Genomic DNA, 13,834 nt, shown 5'->3' on the forward strand with positions numbered 1-13,834 from the left:
TAAGGACTCGATGTCAGATCAATGATCTATTTACACACCTGACCCAGATGTGAAACGGATCCAGGTTGCCAAGCCGTTGACGTCGGTCTGATGATTGGTGTTGTAGTTAACAGTGTAATTGGCCAATATACACCCTGTTCTGCCTCCAGAAGTACGACCAGGATTATGTTCTTAGACGCCTGGAGTTTAGTTCGTAGAAGCTAAGAGTACACAGAAATATATCGAACTTCGTGGGACGCGTTCACTCATGATCACATAGATGAGGTGTTAGTAGCTATGATAGTGCTAAAGAAATAAACCATAAGAGAGGACCGGGTGAAGTATTTGTTATTAAATCACAAATCTGACTACAGTAGCTTGTAATGATCAGCTTGTTTCTTAATAACGTAGAGATTGGTTAGAATAATTCATCGTTAAGTAGTGCAACACTTCAATAATTCGTTTTATTTTCCCTTTGTCGATAACTGACCAGCAGCCAGTAAAGCTCCATCGAAAAGTGAATTATTTCATCCAATAAGTGAATGAATTACAACTGGCATATTACCATTATGATCGCAAGGTTTCTCATCGATTTCATTACACCTGTTTGTTCATTCGTCTTTGTCTCACTAATAGTATACTATTTTAGAACGTAGAAATAAAAAAACTTTGGATATACTTCAGCTCATTGATATATGCAGAAAAATGGAAAGGTATGAAAATGATAAGCAGCAAAGCTGATGAAAATATATTATAATTTATAACAATTTATGTCAAGTCATTATTTTTCATTCGTCTTTCTGTAGGCTACATGCTTTCGAATTAAAGAATTAGACCCAAGGAAATTCAAATTATTAATTAGACTGGCCACAAACTTTGGTTACTAAGGAGATATGCCTGCAAAAGTATTACATAGATTCCCAGACCTAAAATGAATTAAGATATAACTAGATACTTAGTAATAATTGTGCTTATTTCTGTAAACAATTGACGTCGAATTAAATGAGTTTTGTCTCACCTACTTTACCAACACATTATTATCTCTCACATATCAATAAACTGTAATTTTTCAATAAAGTGTTCTTGTCTTACAGCCACCGACACCAAATTACTCTATTCATGACCAGTATTAACTGAATATTGAAATATAACAGACACCGAGCGGGGCCATGACGTTTATTATATATTGGTCGGGGCCATAAAATAGAAAAACTTGGGAACCACAGTTATAGATTAATTTTTTGTTGTGAATTACTATATGTAAGTGTATTAAATGCTGTGCAATTGATGCAGTATAGGGTACATGCATTTTATACTGCATAAATGACGCATATATTGTTTTATGGATGTAGTGTTTTAGTACATCGAGTAGGGAGATCTCTAAGGTAATCAGAAAATAAAAATATGCTTATAATTATTTACTAGTGCAGGAAAGACTACTAGTAACTCAGGTAAGCATAAAGACGTCAAGGTCTTTAATTTCTTTTAATATTTGGTAATTTTCAAAATATATATGTATACATATAAGTTCCATATCTATATCTATCTATCTATCTATCTATCTATCTATATATATATATATATATATATATATATATATATATATATATATACATGTTCTATAAAAGATAGTAGATATGCACGCATACACACACACATACATATGTGTGTGTGGGGGGGGAGTATATATACATATATCATCATCATCATCAATCTGAGTCAATCCCCTGTAAGCCTCTCTCAATCTTTTCCGATTTTCCGAAGTATATATATATATATATATATATATATATATATATATATATATATATATATATATATATATATACTTATATGGGCATGCACGTGTTTTAGGTACTCATATATTACAGATCTCGAAATCGCCAACTGGCGAAGTGTATAACCTCATGTGACCCGGGTCTGATCTCGCTTGGCCTACAGTTGCCACCTCTGTTTTTTACAGAAAAAAAAATGTACCTTTGCTTTAGCACAGATATAACTAACTTCATCAAAAAATATATATCTTAGTTAACATTAACTAAAAACAAACCTCAAATCCACAAGATTAGTCAAAATAGAGTGTTTATTCCACGTAATCAAAACATTTAAAATGAAAAGGAAATGCGAGAAGACAGGTCACTCGGTTACAGGACATTGTGACGTCACAATTCCTCCTGACCACGAGGTTGCTCCCTCCGCCAGTGACCCTCGGGACCTGACGCAGGAACCACGGCCTTGCAGCTCGCTCAGGAGTGAACGGAAGATTCTGCAGAGGTGTAAGTTGTATATTGTTCATAACTGTTCATAAGGGTCTTCTCGCTTTCGGTTGCAAACAATGGATGCATGAATGCATATGCACATGTGTGTGTGTATGCCTGTACATATACACATGCGCGTGTGTGTGTATATGTACAGGTATATGTGTATTTGTGTGTGTGTGTGTGTATGTACACACACATATATACGTACATACATACATGCACACACACACACACTTATACGTACATACATACACACACACATACGTACATACATACACACACACACACACACACACACACACACACACACACACACACACACACACACACACACATATATATATATATATATATATATATATATATATATATATATATATATATATATAATTATTATTATTATTATTATATCTATTATAGTTATTATTCCTATTGTTGTTATTTTCATTATCAGTATTATTATTAATATCATTATTATCATTATCATTTTTGCCCTTGTCATTATTTTTACTGTTGGTATTACTATCATTGTTTTATCATTATTGTTATTATCGCCATCATGATCATAATATACTCATCATTTTGTATATAAGAGTATGACAATATAATGCAAGAAATGCTTAAGAATTTTGTTTATGATATAGTATTTTCATAATCATATGATAGTTTTCTCCCATAAAGTGTTAATAGTTTAAGATATAATAGTATAGCAATATAATTCACGAAAAAAAATATTACCAGATTCAAAACATCAATTTAATTCACGTAAAAATAATTACCATTATTACCATTGATTAAAAAAATACCATTATAACCCAATTCAAAATAGCAATTTAATTCGCGTAAGAACTAAATACCATTATTTAAAAAAATAAGTACCATTATTGCCATCGATGAGAATTGTATAAATAAAATAAAGATGAAAATACATACCATTGTAATAATTTATAAATAAAATAAATGAAGATAAGATAAAATAAGATTTGAAACAATGAAAATAAATAAATAAATAAAGACCATTACTACCATTAATCAAAAAAATTAAACAACAAAAATGAAACTAAATCCCATTATTCCCATTAATAGATAGAATAAATAGAAATATAAAAAAAGAAATAGAAAATAGATAAAACTAAATACCATCATTACCATTAATAAATAGAATAAAGAGAGAGAGAGAGAGAGAGAGAGAAATAAAATCAAATAAATAAAACTACCATTATGACCCAATTCAAACTTCCCGCCTCCCCCCCTCCCCCTCTCCCGTCCCCCCCCCCCCATCGCCCCGCCGCGGGAACCTCGTCTCCAAAAACGAGAAAGAAAAATCCTTTCGGACTTTATTTCCTTCTCTCCTTTATCGTCCCTTCTCTTCTGATTCTCCTTCTTCTCCCCGTAGTCAGCGAGATTCTCTCTCATTCTCTCTTTCTCTCTTTCGTCTTGTTTTTTTTTTATTTTTTACGTTGGTTTATGAGAGAGAAAGTTTGAAAAAAGAGGTGTTTCTATAAGTGTCTTGTTGTAAGTGGATATAAGTACATTTTTTGAACTTATTTTTTTATTATTATTATTATTAACTCGGAATGAATTAGATTTTGATCACTAATTTCTTCGATGTGGGCTTTTTTTTTTTAATCTATGATTTTAAAAGAGAGAAAAAAGCAATTAAATAGATAAGATTTGTTGTTGTGTTGAGAGAGAATATTTTGTGTTCAATCAACACGTGGGTTTTTTTCCCAACGTGTTTATTTTATGGGTATTTTGTTGTGTGTCGATTGTGAAAAGGGGATTTTATTTGTGTTTCTTGTGTTTTATGTTGTTATTTCGAGGTATTTTGTTGCATTTTGAGCGTGTTATGCGTGTTGTGTTGTTGGATTTCCATGCATTGGGGTTTGTTGTGTAGTAAAGAGCTAAAGGGAAGGTTTATTATTTAGGTTTCTGTGACGGTATTGTGGAGGGCGGCGTTATGTGTATGGTGTATGGTGTTTTGTAATGTTGTCTGTGTTATTTTTAAATTTGATGGGAGATTAATGATATTGTGGGTGTTATTGTAAATTTATGGGAGATTAATGATGTTGTTAGTGTTATTGTAAATTATTTTGTTACTGGTATTGGTAGGGTTAGGTCAGGGCCATAGGCTCTTTTTGGAAATTGTTGTGTTTATTATTGTTGTTTTGTTTTGCGTGTTTTAGAGGTATTGTGCGAAGTCTGGGGCGGTGTTTTGGTACAGTGTCGAGCGGTCGCTGCTTTTCGCACTGTGGGTTAAAGACGGAAAACCTTTCTTACGCGGCAGGTTCCTTATTTGACGCATATTGCGAGGGAGGCCAACAAGCAGATTGTTTTCGGAATTTATTGGATGATTAATTCCGGAGTGCGAAGGGTGGAGTCTGCGCTGTTGGTGGAATCAGCCGAGTTTGATGAGCTGTTGTGGCTTTACCCTTAGATTAATCAGGTCGTTTTTTCATGCAGAACGTTGCCGCTTCGCTTATTCTTTATGGCCATGACCCTTAGTTTTCCTCTATGTTTGCACAGTCCTTTGCGTACACTATTAACCACTAGGGAGAGCCGACAAGTCCTCTGTCTTGTAGGAATTTACGCGGCAGAGGTTTGTTGTCCTTTGCCAAAGTGACGATAGGGGTGGCACGGGGCTCGGGGTGAGCTCGCAGGCTATTTCCCAAAGTAACGCTGTTATTATTTTTGTTTCTGAACATTCGAATTATTTTACATCTCTGATACATCAGGCCTTTGAGGTTATTATTAGTGATTAGCAACTTGTAATTTTATTAATGTGTCATTTTTCTTTCGTTATTTTTTTTTTATTCCTGCACATTATATATGCCGTTAACTACATTGTTCTGTTGATTTAGGGAATTTACACAGTCACTTTTTTTAATTGGTAACATGTGTATTTTGGCCTTATATGTAAGAGTTTAATGGATAATCATAGCCAGATTTTTTGGCATTGGCAATGGCATGATATAACTTGTAGGTCTCTGTGGCAATATAAAGTCAAATAAGGAACCAATATATGCCCTATTTTGCCAGAATATACGTGATTATGGGCTGGGCTGTTGGCCTTCACTTGGGTACCATAGGTCCTGTTGGTAACATGCATAATGTGCTTCACAGGCTCAGTTGCATAATTGAAATAGAATAAGGGGTTAGAATATGATTTTCTTGTTGTGGTAACCAATATTCAATTTTGATTATTTTGTTATATTGTTCTTTAAGATTTAATTCAGTGATCCTGTTTTTTCTCATATTTTTTCAGTTTTGAGCCCATGAAAGGGAGACTTCAGAGATATTAAAAGAAAAAGTAATGATTATGATGAGGATCAACCTGAGAGGCTGAAGGCTCTATATCTCCTTTAAAAAATATATTTTATGCCCCAGTGGTAAACATATACATAATACAGCTGCTTACTTTTAAAATGCTAAGGTATATTGATATAATTGATTTCAGTAAGATAGTATACAGAAGTAAGCCTCCTTTAAATATTCAGTATTTATGTGTCCTGCAATGGGAGAGTGTGTGGTGAACCCAAGGGAGATTAGGGTATAGATTTCTTATGTAACTGTGTCATTAGTTAGGAAACAATAGAGAACTACCAAGTCACATACAAGGATTTGTTAGCTAGATGGGGGTATGAGAGAGAGAGACAGAGCCTGGGCTGGATGGGACACATTACCCCACAATGACGTTAATGGAAGTAGAGTTGGCCTTTCGTCTACGTTATCATTAATTGTTTGCATTAATATAAGTTGTTTTGTTGTAACGGGTTTACTGTTATTATTATTAATTTTAATAGTACAAGGCTGTTGATACAGTGATAAAGATGTCTTTAATCTGAGTTATTTTAGCTATGTATTTCTATATTGTATAGGAATATAGTCATGATTATGATTATAAGTATTATTATAGTTTGTTAGCACCATGAATTTGTATATATAAATAGTTTAAACTGTTTTGTTATTAGTAATAGTAGTAACAATTGTAATGATAATGATATTGATATTATTATGATTATTGCATTCATAATCAATGTCCTTAATAATTTCTTGATGAACTTGCAGTAACCAGCATCAGTTAACACAATGACGGAGGAGAAGCTAAGCCAGAGAGAGGGGGGACCAGCCACCAAAAGAGTAAAAGCCGGAAGTCGGGTGAGTATCCAGACCCAGCTTTGGTAGTAATTATAGTGTGTTTACAGACATAGGGTAGTAATGGGATGGAACGATAGAGGAATTGGTCAGAATAGTATGGAGGTGGGATAAGACAAATTTCTTCTGGGAGAGAAAGAAGGGTATAGTTATAATCTGAGATAATCGTGTGTGTGGCTGTGCAGTTATAGACATTCAGGATTGTCTTTTGTATATATATATATATATATATATATATATATATATATATATATATATATATATATATATATATATATATATATATATATATATATATATATATTTCATTCTTTTATTTGCCTATATTTTGATTTTGATTTTTAGAATATACAAAAGTGTAAAGTCAAAGTACCTTTGTATGATTGTCCTGTATTTATATTTGTGGTATCTTTTGAATATCCTGTTTTTTGCTCTTCTTTGCTGCTGTATTCATTAGTATGTCTCCACCCAGAATAATTCATGTGCTGGGTCACTCTCATGTTATGTAATATGTAAATAGGCCATTATATAATGGTGGGAAAAATGGATTAGAAGAGGATACCTTTGTAATTTTCCAATGTTACATCTTTGTTGTGATATATTTGTACTTTCTGTTGAGGAGGAGTGTTTATAGAGCTGTCAGTCAGTGTGCTTTGGGAACATGGGTGCATGGCAAAGAGGGGTTTATAGAAGCCTAATGTTAGTTTAGTATTATATAACCCAAAGTGTGGGAAGACTAAACATGTGAGTAAGTAGTTGATTCCTTTGGTCTATTTGGTTATAGTTCAATGGTGAGATTTTTATCTTTGTAGGCCCAACATTCTGCCGGTATAAAGTTAGGTCTTCCAATCCTAACCTTACAACAGAACAACCAGCTTCAAGAAGTAATAATGGCATATTGTGTTCCAGGGTATTCCACAGAGAAAAATAGAGTACAAGCAGGATGCAGGCTATCGCTTCGACGAGCCAGCTGTGAAGGAGAGCCAAGATGAGGTCGAGTTCTACCCGGTCCATTTCCTGCGCACACATTCCAAAAACAATGACCCCGCTGATGTCCAAACACAGGTTAGTATGAGTTCCGGTGATGTGGAGAAGTGAGGTTGGGTTAGCTTTTCGGGGATGTTGGCCATAAGAGTTGATTTTGCAATGTAATGATGTGTTTGTAAATTCTTTCTTACTTTCAGATTTGGCAGTGTCTGTTTGAGCCCAATGTAGAGCAGCCGCAGCACATGACTGATGTGGTGGCTACATGTGGGGGGTCGTCTGTTTGTTTCATTAATGTGGACGATGGAGAGGTGATACTTAAATATAATCGCAATGCAAAGACGTACGTACTCCAAGTTTTTATTTATGTCTTCCTCGTATTTTATTCCTGAATGTATTGATGTTTAATTTGTTAACTTAAATTCAAAATTTATGCTTAAAAGATTGGGAAAAAGTAATAATTGTTGGTTATGAAGTTCTAATTGATTTTTTTTTTTTTTTAGAAAATAAGAATACAAAAAAGTAGCCATGTAAGATATATATATATAATTATATATATATAATATATACATATTTCTTCATTTTCTTTTTTCTTTCTTTCTCTCTTTCTCTCTTTCTGTCTTTCTTTCTTTCTTTTTATCATGGGCAATGGTAAAGCACTTTTTATATTTTACATAAATGAGAGTAGTTTGTGACATATTTATTGATAAAGGAAGAGAAAAGTATATATCCTTATCATGCTTATAAGAATATACTAGATTGTTTTACTTATTTTGTTGGTATTTTTAATGTGTGATTAACAGCTGCTTTAGTAAAATATTGAAATTGAGTTTATTTAACTCATACCCATTTCATGCTCAATTCTCATAACTGATTCTTATAATCATTTATGCAAATTAGGAGTTATATTTACATATTGCAGTCAGTAGACTAAGTATTTCTGATTCATCTCTTTTTATATTACAGGTTTATATTATATAAACCTGTAATATAGGTTTCCAAAGTGCTAGTTTTCCTGTTCCCTAAAGCATGCCACCTGAACTCTCTCCACATCACCCGTCCTTAAAATTGTGCTCTTTATTTCTCCCTCAGAGCGTCAGGAGTAGAAAACCTGTATGCCCTCACTTGGTCGACACTTTCCCTGGATGAGTTTGGCCTGAAGAGGATGAACATCTTGGCAGCGGCAGGCGCTCGCTCCACGGTCCTCCTCATTCACCCCGATGCTGGTGTTTGTTACCAGATGTTCCGCACAGTTCCAAACAAGGCAGCGGCAGTGGTGTGTTCCCTCTTGTTCTATCCCAAAAAGGCGACTTGGTTATTTTGTAAGTATCTTTCATTCTGATGCAGATGTTTATATGTGTGTGTGTGTGTGTGTATTATATATATATATATATATATATATATATATATATATATATATATATATATATATATATATATATATATATATATATATATATATATATATATGCTGTATATATATATTTTTTCTTCTTCTTCTTCTTCTTCTTCTTCTTTCTTTCTCTCTTTTTTTTTTTTTGCTTTGCTCTGCTTTACTTTACTTTGCTTTGCTTTGCCTAAGAAGTCCTTTTTAGGTATGACTTTGAGGTTATTGGTATAATTGCTTGTGTATTTACAATATGTTGTATATTCCGTTGAAAATGTCTTAATAATCAGATATCCTTGCAAGCAATTATTAACCTGATAAGATCCAGGTCCAGTATATACAAACACTATCATATGCTACTAGCAACTACACTCTTATATATAGTGAAAATCATTGCCCAGAAATGGGTCTTGTGAATACATACTTGGTGAATAAAACACATAAAAAAGATAGTTGTGTAATTATTTTAAAGCCTGCAAAAGTTTCTGTATCTTTTTGATCATTATAAACATTTTTCCGGAAGGTGGCCACGAAGACGGGCAGATCCAGCTTTGGGACGTAGGCATTCCAAGTCTCCCAAGCTACGAAACGACTCCAGTGCATTTGATGACCATCCCTCCTGTGGCCCGCGATGTTTACAACTTGGCTTACTCGCATTCACAAGACCTCTTGATTGGGGGCTGTGATGGAGGTCTGCATGCGTGGAAGATTGATATGCAAAAAATTGAAAATAATGAAAGGTATGATGAATAGTGTTTTGGTTTTTAAATGTGATGACACGATTCATTCACTCATTTGTCCAGAGTCTCCATAGGAACAAGATTTTTTGTTATGCTAATTATCACTGAAAATTGCAAATGATAAAAAGGAAAAGGAGTTGAATACAGCAGTGTAGGGGAAGAGGAGACGGGATATGTGGATATGGCTTTAGGACACATATCTGTCAGTAGACTACCACATTTCCTCTCATACAAAGAAGTGTGAATTAAAACTATAGCAGTTTGTCAACTGTCATTAGGGATAGGGAACTGCAAAAATATGGGGACTTATGATCGGCTTCCATAAGATGAGAGTGAAGCACCTGCTACTGTTATTATGAACTTATCTGTATTCAAGAATGATTACAGTATTTCTTTTTCCTCTTTGTCCTTGTACCAATCATTCATAATCATTTTTCTTAGTCTAATCATCAATAACATTCCAGACTGGAACGCACAGAGTTTATTCTACCAGAGGTAGATGGGAATGGCTCTGTCCTGGACTCGGTGTGCATGGTGCGAGACGACCTCCTGGCAGCCAAGTGTGCTCTGCATGGCCAGATATACATCTTCTCCTTGGCCGAGACCTTAAAGCTGAGGACAGAAAGCAAGTATGGCCCATTAGGGTTTGAAAGCACTAGTGTATTAGGATTTTTATTAGAATAGGCTGGTATTATTTAGATTTTATTTGTTTGGGACAGAATTGCGCAGGAGTATTATTGTTTTGCTTGAATGTAATTGGATGATTTAGGATTGAACTTCTTTTTGTAGGATTGGGATAGAGTTATACAGGAATATCCTTTTAATGAATCTAGTTTGGGTATAGTGTTTTTTTTTTTACTAAATGAATATCCTTGCATTGCTGGAACATGTTATATTGTTTAGCAACATCATCATTTTGTAGGAGTGAGGTTGTAAATCAGTTTTGTAATACTAAGTTTACAATGGTTTTTAGGCTTTTTTAGGGTCATTATCTCTGGACTTACTTCTATTTCTCAGGGCTGCAAATGTCTTTGAAACTGTTGTATCAAGTGACATGATGCTGAAGTTGCGATGGAGTGACACAGATAATTACTACATGAATATGGGTGTTGACACAGGTAAGTTGGCCTTTAAGCTTTTAATGCCTGGGGAAATGAAGTCATCAGCTTCTGGCCTAAGGTATTATACATTGTAACTCCAGGCTCCATATTACAAACAGGGGCATTCTTATCAGCACAAAAATTGTACAGAGAGTTGCCAGGTAGCAAGGTATTAAACATAAACAAAAATATATATTTCCCGGTTAAATGCACGTTTCGATGAGAAAAACTCAACAAGGTATGGTTATTTTGCCCATTTTAGTTTGCTTTTATTATATCCTCAGTGGAACAAGCAAAAAAAAAAAGAAAAAAAAAATCCTATATATTTGTTCCTAGTTCATATAATTAATAATATAATTGCAAAATTATCATATTTTTATTCATTTATTTTTACATTTTATTAGCATTACAGTGAAGTCAAACAATTAAACAGATAAAGACTGTAGCTTTTTTTCTCCCCCAAAATTCAGTGTCATGCATCCTGGTATGTGGTGATGACAAAGGCACACTCTGGGTATATGACCTGGTTAAGTATGTCACTGGTACTGTCAGCAGCCCCATTACGGGAGGGTCTCCAGTTGCACCGGTCGAACCAGTTGCCCTACTCGACTGGCCAGAGCTAGAGGATGCAGAGGTGAGTTTGATGTTAGAGAGGGAGAGGGAGGGGGAGAGACATAGACACACAGTCATTGAGGTGTGACTTTGCATGTATAGAAAATCATCAGCTATTTCCTGTTGACTTGGTGGCACCAGGTAGTTGCACTGGCCATTACAGTTTCCTTTTGTGAATTTTGTTGATACATAGATGGCTCCACAAGTCATCAAGGAGTCAATTACTAGGCTTACCTCACCTGATATCCTCATTCCCTGAATTCTTGGGAAAGGTTAAGGTTTTATTTTTATTTTTCTGACGCTATTATTGACACTAGGATTTTTGTAATGTTGATAGCAATAAATGAAAAAATATAAATCTATTGGAAAATCCAGGAAAAAGTTAAAGAAACAACTGAGATCAGGTAGGACATGTAATCAGCTCTTGTAGAGCCATCTATGTGTAAGCAAATTATACTAAAATCACATGGAATGCATGTTATACCATTTGAGCATCAGTGGGTCAGTCTCTAAACAATGAGCAGAGACTAGTGAGTTGACATCAAGCAAGCAAAATTCCACCCAACCTGGGCTTTAGACACAATATTACACTACTTGCCCTTCCCTACTAGGATGTACTATTACATTACTTACTGTTAAATGGTTTAGTTATTTATTTTTCTTTAATTATGGTTTACTGAATGGGAAAGAGGACATGGGGCAAAATTTCTACATTTGGTAAGCATTCATATAAGGTTTTATGTATGTTCATTATTATGAATATTGTACTGTAAGCTTTTGGACTGCAGTTGATTTCAAAAAGACATCTGCTGAGGTCTGATGAATTGCTGTATTTTTTATTTGAAGTTTTGCATAGTATGCATCATTACAACATATTATTAACAATTAGGCATAATTTTTCTGTATTCTCACTGGAAGCAAAAATAGTAATAATAATAACAATACTATATCCCAAACAGGTGGAGAAAGCCAGAAAGCTTCGTCTAGACACTTACGACATTGTTGTGGATAAGTGTGCTGTTTCCCCAAATGGCCGACACATTGTTGCCGTCACCTCAAACAACATGGTCTGCATTTGGAAGAGAGGGAAAGAAGATGAAAATGAGCAGTCACCATCTTAGTAATAGAAATCCAAGAAAGCGAGTTGTGTTTATGGAGATAGTTCGTAAGGTAGAGGCTAAGGTATTTTTTGATTTTGAAATTAAAAATTTTGTAATTCTGTTGAAGTGAAATGTCAAGAATAAGATTTGACTGTGGAGGATTATCTTCTTTTCACATAGCTGTGATAGCTAGTGTTTATCTAGTGAGAAAATCTTGGTTATTATAAAGTTAGAGAAAAAACTGTAGCATGAGTTTGATGAACAGAATTTAATCTGTTACAAAGGATAGTCATATCTGCTTCAAAAGGAAGCCAAATGTTTTTAGAATTATTATTGGACTTTTCACTTACTTTCAGGCCAAAAGATCTTGTTCATTTACCAAAGGACAAGTGAGTACTTTTCTCATTTGCAGTTAGGCTTAAAGAATGTATTTCTAAGGATAAACTGCCAATATATTTTGTTTTGCATAGATGTATTTGTCATTTTCATTCAGTCCACTTTGTGATTACATATCCTTTCTTTTTTCCTTGGGGGAGGGACTCCTCCCTTCTTCCCATGATCAGTACTTTATCTATTTTTCTACCAGCAGAAAGTATTTGTCATAGTACAATGTTTTCCCATGTTTATAAGTAATGACAAGGTCACGCAAGTCGCATCCTTGAATACCCATGAATGGGTAGACTCATAAGTGTATCGGAAAAGGCCATCAGTGCCTCATCCTCACAATAGAGCAGCTCATGTTTTGATTGTGGTCTTGTCAGTTGTGCCATTTCATATATGTTGTGTATAGGAGTCTAGGGAGTTTTGTATATAGTAGTTATCCTCCCAAGATTTGAACTTTGTTGGAAGAAGAAAAAAAAGAGAAAACCAAAAAGATAACATTTTGTTCAAAGATAAGAAAGTTGTGATAAGCATCTCAGGCCAAATGTAAAGTTGTCTTCAAAGAGTTGTTACCTCTTTATAGATCCAGATAAAAGGCTTCCATGTGTTGTAATTTTTTTGTTGTTTTTCTGTCATTGAGCAGCTTCACCATGTTGCTGAAAAGGAATGATTATTTTTGCATCTGCAATAGCTTTTCTTTGCTCTCATTTTCTAATTACTGTAGTTGTATTAATGGAGTTGAATTTTTAAAAGACTGGTTTTAGTTGTATTTAACATGTCATCTAGCATGTGTTGAATAGATGAAACTTATTATTATTATTATACGAAGTCAAAGGAGTATCAAGCTTATTTTTACATTAGGCCAGTATTGATGTGAGCAATTCAGTAACTCAGTCCTATTTGGTTTCCAAATTTTCTCTTGTTTGGTCTCCTTTTTTTAATGTTTGTAGTATTACTAAACATGTATTCCATGTCAAGGAGTATCACAGCCAGTGATGATAGTGATATTAAAATGGATAAATTTGAAGATTATGCTTTGTTACTCTTCAGCCATGATGAGATGAAGAAAGTATTTTACATCTATATGTATTACTTAAAAGGAGTTGTGATGTTTCATTCTATTTAACTCTTGTAA

At 34.1% G+C, this 13,834-nt stretch overlaps 1 protein-coding gene across 7 annotated transcripts in view; it reads left to right on the forward strand.

Moving 5' to 3' along the window:
• Positions 1–2,236: 2,236 nt before the first annotated feature.
• The window catches only part of LOC119580091 (leucine-rich repeat and WD repeat-containing protein 1-like), an 11,641-nt gene continuing 43 nt past the window's right edge, over positions 2,237–13,834 (forward strand). The window contains exons 1-10 of one of the 7 annotated variants that reach the window (XM_037928010.1): positions 2,237–2,255; positions 6,309–6,398; positions 7,305–7,460; positions 7,580–7,722; positions 8,472–8,701; positions 9,290–9,506; positions 9,971–10,135; positions 10,524–10,624; positions 11,077–11,240; positions 12,178–12,619. In XM_037928010.1, the coding sequence (XP_037783938.1) occupies positions 6,330–6,398; positions 7,305–7,460; positions 7,580–7,722; positions 8,472–8,701; positions 9,290–9,506; positions 9,971–10,135; positions 10,524–10,624; positions 11,077–11,240; positions 12,178–12,339 (1,407 nt within the window). In that variant the 5' untranslated portion in view covers positions 2,237–2,255; positions 6,309–6,329 and the 3' untranslated portion in view covers positions 12,340–12,619. The other 6 variants (XM_037928004.1, XM_037928006.1, XM_037928008.1 and 3 more) reach the window with 6 other exon arrangements.

Source organism: Penaeus monodon, chromosome 13 (assembly GCF_015228065.2).
Source record: "Penaeus monodon isolate SGIC_2016 chromosome 13, NSTDA_Pmon_1, whole genome shotgun sequence".
Classification (NCBI taxonomy): Eukaryota; Metazoa; Arthropoda; class Malacostraca; order Decapoda; family Penaeidae; genus Penaeus; species Penaeus monodon.